Below are 10669 nucleotides of genomic sequence, written 5' to 3' on the forward strand. Positions count from 1 at the left end.
AGGAGGTGGGGGGGGGGGTGGGTCAGGAGGCTGCAGAGGCCCCGTCCCCCGAGGCCGGCGAGGGGCGCTGCTTCCAGGGGAAGGTCACCGGTGAGCACATGGGAGAGCCTGTCAGAGCTGTGTGCACAGAGAGGCCCCTCCGGGCCACGGCTGCGGGGGGACGGGGGTGCACGCTGGGGGGCGGGAGGCACAGCGGCTCGGCCGAGGGTCCCAGGTCGCCTGCAGCGTGTCCAGGCCTCGGCCCCACAGCACCGCCCTGCCCAGGGCGCCTCAAGCCTCCCCGCTGGCCAGCACGCGACCTTGTCCCTCAGGCCAAGGACAACGCAAGCGCAGGCCTCCGGACCACCTCCTGGGCGGGGTCCCCTGGCCTCAGGGCTCGTGGGGCTGGAGAAGGGGCGCTCCTGGGTCACCGCAGGTGTGGACGGACAGCGGGGCCCCAACCAGCGGTGGAGGGAAGGGGGCTCCAGGAGAGCCCCGTGTGGACCCCCTCTGCCTTGCTCCGCCCCCTCGGAAGCCAGGGGCGCCGTGGCTCCGTGGGAAGGGGGCTCTCATTCTCCTCTGGAGGACGGACCGTAGCTTCCTTGGAAACCCTGTCCTGCGTGGGGAACGCGGCCCTGCCTGGAAACTGAGCTGAACGGGCATTGGTGCCACGATCCCGGCCGGGCTGGCAGACAGCCTTCCTCCTTCCCCCAGAACCAGCCCTCCCTCGGTGGAGGAAGAAGGAAAGAGCTGCCGTGGACTAGACCTCGGGCAGGATGTGCGCTATTCTCCAGGCGACTGATGCGTCAGGAACACTCTGAGGGCGCCGGGACTGGGCTCCGGGCGCCAGGGAGCCAGCGTGGAGGGCAACACCCGTGTCCCACTCAGGGACCTGTCCCACTGCTGCGGCTCAGACACCCCCATCGGCCTCACAACTCACTCGTTCTGGCCCGGTGAACCAGCTGCAAATAGTGTCCTCGGCCCCCGGAGGAGGGGGCGTTGGGGCGAGCCCCAGCCGCACCTCCCTGCTCACGCCCACGGTGCACCTGGGGCCTCAGTGGACCACAGGCTGGCTCTTGCAGACAAAGGCGGGCCCGGAGCCTCACACCTGCACGGCTGGATGGCAGTTACTTTAAGACGGAAAGGTTGCCTTTAGCACCGAGAAACACGGGAGAGGCTGCGTCAGACAGGCCTGCACGTCCTGCGAGGGGAAGCTGGCGGCCCCGAACGCAGAGCTGAAGCGACGGTTTCCGCCGACACAGAGGGTGTCCCCAGGCGTCCCCAGGATAACAGGGGGAGCTGGGCAGAGCCGTAGGTTCTACTTTGCTTGAAGCCAAATCCAAGAAGTATAATGCCAAACGCGACCCTTCAGAACATCCGTGGGATGAGGACGCCCCGATGCCGGACGCTCTCAGTGGCTTCTCTGTCACGGGAGGGGCAGCCAGAGTCCCTGTCCCTGTCTGACCTCGATGTTGAAAACTGATTTCAAATTCAATTAAGTCACAAGTGTGGTAAGGAGTGTAGGATGGCACAAAGGATTTGGGTTCCTGGTAAAATGCTCTCATCTTGTTAGGACGTGCAACAATTTTATACCACTGTCTACACTGTCTAAGGTAGATCTTATCAGAAGGCAGACACGCTGGTGAGATACTGACCAGCCTGTGTCGGCAAGACGGGTGGGGGGTGCGGCCACGTGGCCTGGCCGTGAGCAGCGGGGCGGGCCTGAGGCGGATGTGCCGCGCCAGCACCAGGCCAGCCGCGCCTCGCCTTGCGGGGCCGGAGGGACCTCAGCATTGGTTACTCCAGAAATCAGGAGACAACAGAGCATCCAGCAAGATCCGGGGGAGAAGCAGCTCCCTGGAGAAGCCCGTCCTAAGGACGGAGGCCGCGTGCGAAGGGGAGAGCGGGGTGGCCGTGGGCCCGCGCTGGGCTAACACAGCCCATTCTCTCCACAACTCGCCCACAAAGCCGTCCCGGGCGCCGTCTCCAAGGCTGGGGGTACTTACGTTCGATGAGGAAGAGAAAGCACACGACGCCCATGGCTGCTACGATGGCCCCGGGCACGACGAAGGACAGGCCCCAGCACGTGGACACCCAGTAGCCGGCAATCAAGGAGCCCAAGATGTTGCCCACAGACGTGTGGGAGTTCCAGATGCCCATGATCAAACCGCGCCTGCAACACAACCAAACACAAGGCGGCAAATGAAGGCGAGACGCTTTGATGGACCAGCAGACGCAGGGCAGACGGGGCCTACGCCCGGTGAGAGTTGACACCGGCTGCATCAGGGAGCCCGGCCGGACACACGTCAGGCTGTGTAACCACACGCCCCTCTCAGCTTAGTTATTCTGTGCTTACAAAGAGGAAAGCCTTTTCCTGAACTTCTTGGGAGGCCCCACATTTAAATCCGTGCCTCCGTAATCTAAATACAATCATTTGGGGCAGCCGGTGGCTCAGTCAGTTGAGCGTCCGACTGGACTTCAGCTCAGGTCATGATCTCACGGTTTGTGGGTTCGAGCACCGCGTCGGGCTCTGTGCCAACAGCCCAGAGCCTGGAGCTGCTTCCGATTCTGTGTCTCCCCCTCTCTCTGACCCTCCATCACTTGTGCCCTATCTCTGTCTCTCAAAAATAAAATAAATCAAACCCAGGCTCTCGGAGGTGGGTTCTTGCTCTGGTTTCCCTGTCTCGTTCAGTGGCTCCCAGCGGGCCTGGCTGCGCTGTGTGTCACGCAGAAATCGTAATGGGCCGTGGGCCCAACGCCGGGCTCTGCCGCTGGGTGCTACTCGGGACCTGTCCCCTTCCACGTGCCTTCCAGTCTTGGGAAGATGTCCGTGTTACTTCACAAGACCTTTGCCGGGCCCCAGGCTCTGCGCATCGGCCAGGCTCGCATGCGCAGAATGACAGGCTCAGCCCGCCCGCAACAGGGACGAAGGCCCGCCTGGATTTCAATCATCTTTCAGAGAGGAGGCTAGCAACAGCGCCTTTTTCTGCAGGGAATCTAGAGTAACTAAAAATGAGGCGGTCTGGCTTTCATCAGAATCTTAAAAAATAAACAGTGCTGCAGGCGGGGTCACCTTTTCTCACCTTCCTTTTCCGAACCAGTTGCTGAGGCAGGTGACGACGCTGGGCCAGCCTGTGGTCTGCACCAGTCCGTTGATGATCTGTGACGGGGCAAAGGAGGCTGATGGCAGTTGGGAAAGCGCACGCAGCCGTCTTTGGGCCGGGCTCACGGGCGCTCCCCCCCCACACACCCCCAGTTCCTTGCGAGTCTGGGGACAGCTGGATGCCCACAGCAGCAAGGCAGCAAAGCCCTCCTTGATGGGAGCCTCGACCGCCAGAGAGGCGCTGTCAGCTACACACATCCACACGTCCACGGCTTGTGTCCTGAGCCTCCGAGACAACAGGCTGGATGCAGAGCGCGAGGAGCGTTTCTCCACATTTTAACAGCACCCGGCTGACACTCTCAGAGGGTTCTGGAAGCGCGAGCAGGTCTGCCTGGGTCTCTGGGGCGTCGAGGGTCAAGTGCATGACAGGACCGGAAGCAGGTTCCAGCGAGGGCCCCCTGAAACCACCCTGGGCCTTCCCTCTAGGACACGCTGGGACCCCAGGAAGCTCTTTCCCTTCCTTCTGATATTTCTATTTTACTATAAAGTGTGAAGGGCTGTTGTTGAAACAGCCAAATTGTTCAAGCCCTATGGCAACACTCGAAAGAGCAAATTCTGTACAGTCTGCTTGGTTGACTTGATGATGCCCCCAGGCTCCGGGGAGCCTCAGGGGCAGCCATCAGGGTTTTCTGTCATTTCTCACTTGTGGCCACTATTTGCCCCCAGGATGGCCGGGCCGGGCTAGTGGAAAGGGCTGAGCCCCACGACCTGGCTCTACCCAACTTGGAGCACCGTGAGTCTCCCTCCTTGCCTCCCTGCTGGCCGCCCGCAACCCCGACCTCCCGCCAGCAGCTCCAGAGTGCCCCCTTCCTCCCACCCCTGCCACCCCCGCGTCCCTCCGTGGAGACAGGACATAGCATCTCAGAGTCTTCCACGGGCCTTGCCTCCATGCCCCGGAGGGCGGAGAGGCTTAATGGGGAGGATTTTATTTAAGAGGCAGGTCCCAGGATGAAGGAAGCCCTCACAGCCGCTGCAAGGACAGAGCTTCCTATGCCAGTGCTGACCCCGACGGCAGACAGGACCCCGTGCACCCCCCTCATCCCCTGCCCCGGGGAAGCCTTCTCTCGTGGCAGGGGACCTCACCTGAGTTACCACGTAGAATCCGAAACTGTGGATATCGTAGAAATACCCTAATCCAAACAGGGCGGTGAAAGCGCCGCTGGCCAGCATCCCAAAAGTTAGGTAATACCGAATGGGCAGGCGCTCCCCTATTATGCCGCTGAGGACGGAGAAGAAAGAGGGGAAACATGAGAAAACACACACATGCCCATGCGGAGAAGGGCCCGGGACCCAGCCGGATGTTCCACACTGTTCTCTGGAGGTTTCAGGACTGAAAGCACTACAGTTTCCAGGAAGATTTCATCACAGCCGTCTCCAGCGGCGCACTTATTAACCAGAAGCTGGCAACTGGCAACATCTTTTAAGACTCTATTTCTAGTAAAAGCCACTAACTGTCAAGTAACAAGCCTCAAACACTATGATTTGCCTATGGCGGTTGCCAATCAAAACAGCCCAAAACTTGCCCTGCCAGTTAAACATGCTTTTCTGTAAACAGCATCCGGTAACTGTGCACAGGAGTCAGGCCCCCGGACGGCAGAGGTAGACGTGTCACGAAAGGGATCAGCTGTGGCCTCGCTGAGTCTCTGGGCCCCCGAGCGGTCAATGAGTCCCCTGTGTTAACACGCCGGGCTGGAGGGGCTCTGCCCACCCGACAGCACCACCGCGACCGGGTTTGGAGACAGCCTGTCCTGAACGTGAAGTTGGAGACAGGGGACGCTGTGCTCCTCTTCACCTGCAAGGTGGCTCCCCCAGGGGCGGCCGGGGCAGAGCTCCGTCCCAGAGGCGTCTGGTCCTCCCGGGAGGTCACAGCGGGTGAAGGGCCTGGTGCACGGTGGCCTCTGACTGCCTTAGGAGAAGGGCCGCTGTGGGGCAACTTGACACTGTCACTTGTTAAGGGCACAAAATCCAGAATAATCACAGGTGACTGGGAGGTTTTTACAGCCACGAAAAACCATGGGTCACATTTTCTTCCACGTGGCTGTCCCGGGAGTCGATAAACAAGAACCGTAATGGAGAGCGACCCCCACCTGCCCGGAACAATGCTCTGGGAACCCTCTCCGCCACTCTGTCTTTCATCCCAAGAGCCAACACACCTGAAAGCCTGACCTTCCGGAGTCCCCAGATAAAGCAGAGTGACCGAGCGCCACGCCAGTGACAAAGGCAAACGACTGAGGCAGAGGCAGTAAGTTAAAATTGGAAACAACATTCACGTCACATTTTAAGTTGGGTAGGAACCGGTCATACACTCAAGAGCCTTCTAGAGCCAGACAAGTGCTCTGTTTCAACCTGCTGGCTTCAGAGAAAACATGTCTGGGGGGGGACGGGCGGGCTGACCTGTGTGACGTCACAGGACAGAGCTCGTGCCATCGGCCAGGGCCGACTAGTGTTCTCCCGTCTTGCCCTATGCCACCGGGCCCAACGTTAGTCTCTGCTTCCAAGGTTTTAAAGGAAAGGCCTCATGGAATGGACGCCATTCAGCGTTACGCCTGATGCATGGCGGGACTGAAGGCCACGGCCCGCCTGCTAGGAAGGCCTGGGTGGACGAGGCCGCCCTCTGTAGACGACTCACCTGACACACTAACAATCTGTTCCATGAGTCGCATGCCCCGATGTCACTAAAAGGCCATCCAAAGAAGCACTGAATGCCCGCCACAGCCACGAGCCTACTGTGGATTCTTCATAGACAGACTTTTATAATAACCCTCACGGGCAAGTGGCATGACACGTTATCTGTGCTGCTACACAAGCAACAGAAAGACCACCTTATTTAAAGTCTTGACCTCAATGCTCTGGACACGTGGGTCACTCTGGGCCATAGCAGGCTCAGCGGCCCTGGCCTCTGCCCACTGGACGCCAGAAACACCCCCTTGTCCGGCTGCGATGACCAACCTTGTTTCTGGGTCCTGCTACCTGTTGCCTAGGGGACAAAATCACTCTGAGTCGAGAACCACACTTAAATACTGGTTTCTAGTAACTGGGAAAAACACAGTCCAACCTTCTGGCCTTTTCATACTATAGATTATTGGTGTGCAGAAAGGCCGCGGTCTGTAGAATACGAATATGTGACATTCATTCATTCACACCAGGTCTGCGGTAGAGAGGGGCCATCCATTCCAGCAACACAAAGTGGCTGACTGGGCCTTGCCACCCAGCCCCACCCTGAGCTGGGCGCAGGGGCAGATGTGGATGATGCCACACTCTGGGTGGATGGCTGGAAGCAGCTGACCTCTTACAGGCGTCTCCATGATTACTCACAGCTCCGAAGATCACAGGGTCTCTGAGCACATGCCTCCTGAGCTGAAGACCTTCAGTCCCTATATATATATTCCCTAAATATATACATGTATATATATTTATTTATATATTANCGGTTTAATCAGCTGATAACACGTCCACCTTCCTAGGTCAACCCAGAATGGGGTCACAATCACACATAACTGATGCCGGGAACGCTCCACGGGCCGGGCTCTGCTCCGCACATGCTATCCTCACCGTGATCCTAGGAGTCACCTACTATTCTCCCCATTTCACAGAGGGGAAACTGAGGCCCAACGAGGGGCAGCACTAGAGTCAGATTCACTCCCAGCTGCACGTCCCTGGGGCCCACGCCCCAGCTGCAAGGAGGACGGTGAGGTGCTCTGTTTGGGGCGGGTAGGCAGCCAGGTGGATGTGCCTGGCACACTCTCTCTAAACGGCTGTGACACTGGTGACCTGGGACGTGAGCAGGTGGCGGCCCCAGGACAGAGGGGAGGATGTGCCCCGCAGAGCTCCCCGGGAGCCACGAGCACCCTGGCCCCTGCGACCACACCGCGGCAGGGATAATGGGGCCCCGAGAACCGTCCCCGGACGGTCCGCCGGATCAGCACAGCACCCAGGGCATCTACACCCACTGCTCTGCGGTCTCGTGTGGATCAACCCAGCGCTGCACTTTCCCCTCGTCTCTGAGGAGAGACGGGAAGGTAAGTGACCTGCGGACGCAGCCTGCGGTGACCGGGCGAGGGCGCGGGCACACCCACCTGAGGTACATGCCGATGGCGTAGGCGCACAGGAACGAGTAGTCCAGGGCCCCGAGAAGCTGTTGGTAGTTGTCCTGGTCTACACGGGGTGAAAGTCAACAGGAAGCGGTGAGTGTGGCTTACTTCCACTCAATACCTGTCCGTGCTCTGGGGCCGGGGGATGAGGCACACACGCCTGCTCCCTACGCGTGGGCAGCGACTCAGAAGGAGAAAGGGGCAGCTGTGAGCACAGAGAAAGTGCCAGCACATCTGGACGGCTTCTCGACACAGGGCAAGAAAGCCGCCACGTTCTCAAGTGATCACTAAATAAACATTACCTGGATTCGAGAAAATCGCCACTGTGCACAGTGAGCGTGTGGTTTATTCACAGACTCTGCCCCCCGAGTTAGTCTGGCTTTTTGGCAGCAGCCCCAGGCCAGCCCCTGCCCCGCACCCCTGGGGGCTCCCTCTCCTGCCCGGCACAGTCTCTGCTTGCCAAAGCGTGGCTCTCATCTTCGACAGACACAAAATACAAGTCCCCTTGAGCTGATCTCCCCAGGAAGAGACTCTCCGGGGCGTCAGAGGCTCGGCACACAGGCGCTGCCGGCACAGGAGCTGGGGAAGGGGCGAGTGGGTGACAGGAGAGAGCTGTCCCCGGACAGGCGGTCACGGCCGAGAGCACGGTCACTGCCACCCAGATCGGCGAGGCTGCCCGTGACTCTCAGCACTGGCACGAGCCCGCAGGACGGCGCGCCAGGAACGGGATGCACGCGGGTAGGCGGACGAGAACTCACCAAACGGGGCCCAGCTGCAGTCAGTCTCGTTGTCTGGTGGATGCCGGCGGGTGCTGTCACTGGCTTTCTGGCTCTGGCTGCTGAATCGGACGCCGCCCTCGTGCAGCGTGGCACAGTACCGGTGCAGCTCACCCTAGGGTGGACGGGGGCAGCGGGGGCAGAGGGCGCGCTCAGGTCAAGCCGGGGGCTCGCGGCATTCGAACAGCCGCCCCCTTTTCAAAGCTGTCCCGGGGCAACCACGCTCTGGGGGAGCACGGCCCTGCTGGGCCGGTCCGTCTGCATGACCCACAGGATGCCTGCGGTGCCCGAGGCTGCCCGGGCCTCCGCCACCCCCAACCCTGAACACACACACAGCCCACGCAGGCCGGTGACAGTTGGGTCCCGCACACGACCGCACAACTGGGAGCTGCCTGCCGCGGTTCAAGGTGGCTTCCTCGTACCGGATTTACACAGCCGAGTACGGGCCCCGCGGAGCAGGAGAGCAAGGCCCAGGTCCATGCAGACAGGACAAATCTACCCCCAGAAGAAGCCTGACGTGAGGAGTGCGAGGTGCGGTGACGGTGTGGCCACCGCGCTCACCCACAGGGGGCCGTGATGGGGGCGGGGCAGGCAGGCCTGGAGCGGGCGCTGGAAGGGGCCCGACCCTCACCGGTCGTTTTCCAGGCGAGTGAGTACTATTTGCCAGGCTCAACGCTTCAGATCTGCGGACGTTACCATGAGCAAATCATGCCTGAGTAAGACCACCAGGCAGCCGGGGCACGATGCCACCGGCCACCAAGTTGTCCCTAGAGCCACCACGCAGCCAGGGGCGGAGGACGTGTAAGGCTTGGAGCTCTCTGGGTGATGGGCGTGGGGGCCTGAGGAAGCCGCTCCCACCTGCCTCCGTGTGCCCGCCTGCAGTCAGGGCTGCCCCCGCCCCAGAACTCGGTGGGATCGGCGGTGCTGTTTGGGGGCACCAGGAATGGCTGCAGCTGCAGGCACANGGAGGCTCCCTTCCAGGAAAGGGCCCATCTTACTACGGGGGAAGCTCCGTGCGTTGGCCAGTCTGCCTTTCAGCCCCACAGTCCCTGTCTCCCCTCCCCCGGCCTCCCCACCCCCCGCTGTGTGCTGTGTGTTTTCTGGGGTTTTCTGCTGCCCAGGGCTCAGAGGAAGAAGCAATCCCCCAGGGGTGAGAGAGGGTGGGAAGGAGGCATCCACAAGGCCAGGGAGGGGGCCTTAGCAGGAGCAGGGGCCCTAAGAGGTGTTCTTTATTGAGCTGCGGTGTGAGAGACGGGGCCTGGGGTTCGTGAGGAAAGCTGGCCCCAGAGGGAGCAGCGGCCACACGTCCTGCCCACCGACTCCTCCTCTGGCACCCGGCTCTTCAAGAGGGCGTCACCCAAGAGGCCGCCCCAGACGGCCGCCCTTGCCAGGGCTGTGGTCAGCCTGGGCTGGACACCTCCGGCTTTGCACGGCCACATGCCACCGAGGCCTGGCAGGGCACACGGGCCTCAGCCACTCTGCGGTCCCATGGCTTTGTCATCTTGCTAGGACGCTCTGCAAGGATTCAAACCTCACCCCAAAAACTCACCGAGGGCTCCACTTTAGAAACTCAGTTAAGTCTTTGCAAGATAGCCTTCCCTGCCCCCTCCCAGATCCCGGGGTCCCCTGCCCTGCACCCAGCAGGTGACCCTTCCCCATTCCCCCGGGTTCATACATGGCTCCTCCCTTCCCTGCAGAAGTCACCTTCCCCTGGGCCAGACCCCGTGCCTCACTGCCCTCGGCGTCCACCTTTCGCTGAGAAAGCTGCGGGCCAGCTGGGTGCGGCCCGGCCAGCTGAGAGGGGACGGGGGACGGAGGCTGTGGAGCGCTGCTCCGGACGGGGCTTCTGCATCCCCTCGGACCAGGAAAGACTGGAAAGGGCCCCTTCTCCTGTCATAAACAAGCAGAAAGGGGTTTCTGTTTCGGTTTGTCCCGTGATGAGGGGTGACTCTGAGCTGGGACCCCGGTGCCGCGTGCTGGCCTTCCGCTCCTTCCCCGGCCACTGGGAGGGCGCGGCGACTTCTGCCAAGGTAGGGGCGCCCACTCGCCTCAGCCCCGGTGGCTGCACTGAGCCCCTCCCCAGCCCACACCCCTCCTACTAGCACCGCGACCTCCACCCTCCGGGCCACTGAAGGCCTGCAGGCGAGCCAGGAAAGGCCCCGAGGATGCTGGTTTCCATGGCCACGTGCTGGCTGTCAGCACCCAGTCTCACTCCCACCCCTGGTGTGTGAGGGGAAGGTAAGGACCAATCAGGGCAGGATGGACTGACCAGAAAGGCCCTCAGCAGGAGAATGGGTTTGTGCCCTGGTGTGAGAGCTTAGGGAGCTAGTCCGTGGCCCTTGCCAATCTTTACACGAAAGCTTCAACAGGAGACATAAAATTAACGGACACGTGACACCAGGCCGTCAGTGAAAGCTGAGCAATCAGAAGACTGTGTGGCCTGGAGGCTCCAGATGTGCCATCGTCCAGGTTATTTACCACTGTCCACGTGACACACGGCGGGACAGCGACCACAAGCAAATGCCGCGGGGGCCACAGGGATTGGAAAGACATCCTGGAAGTCCACAGGATGGGAGGACACGGCACACAGCCGCGCACACAGCCTCGGGGCCGCAAGAGTGAGGGGCTGGGGGAGGGGCGGGCAGTGGCAGGGGGGGCCC

The 10669-nt window shown here is 61.1% G+C and overlaps 1 protein-coding gene across 1 annotated transcript in view; it reads right to left on the reverse strand.

The window, feature by feature from the left end:
* Positions 1-10669, reverse strand: part of SLC37A1 (solute carrier family 37 member 1) — a 72820-nt gene that overhangs the window by 29831 nt on the left and 32320 nt on the right. The window contains exons 5-9 of the mRNA XM_077755452.1: positions 7992-8124; positions 7219-7297; positions 4226-4361; positions 3063-3139; positions 1986-2152 (exon numbers count right to left, since the gene is read on the reverse strand). Coding sequence (XP_077611578.1) covers positions 1986-2152; positions 3063-3139; positions 4226-4361; positions 7219-7297; positions 7992-8124 — 592 coding nt within the window. The remainder of the gene's footprint in view (positions 1-1985; positions 2153-3062; positions 3140-4225; positions 4362-7218; positions 7298-7991; positions 8125-10669) is intronic.

This window comes from Crocuta crocuta, unplaced genomic scaffold, assembly GCF_008692635.1.
Source record: "Crocuta crocuta isolate KB4526 unplaced genomic scaffold, BGI_CrCroc_1.0 scaffold675, whole genome shotgun sequence".
In the NCBI taxonomy this organism is placed as follows: Eukaryota; Metazoa; Chordata; class Mammalia; order Carnivora; family Hyaenidae; genus Crocuta; species Crocuta crocuta.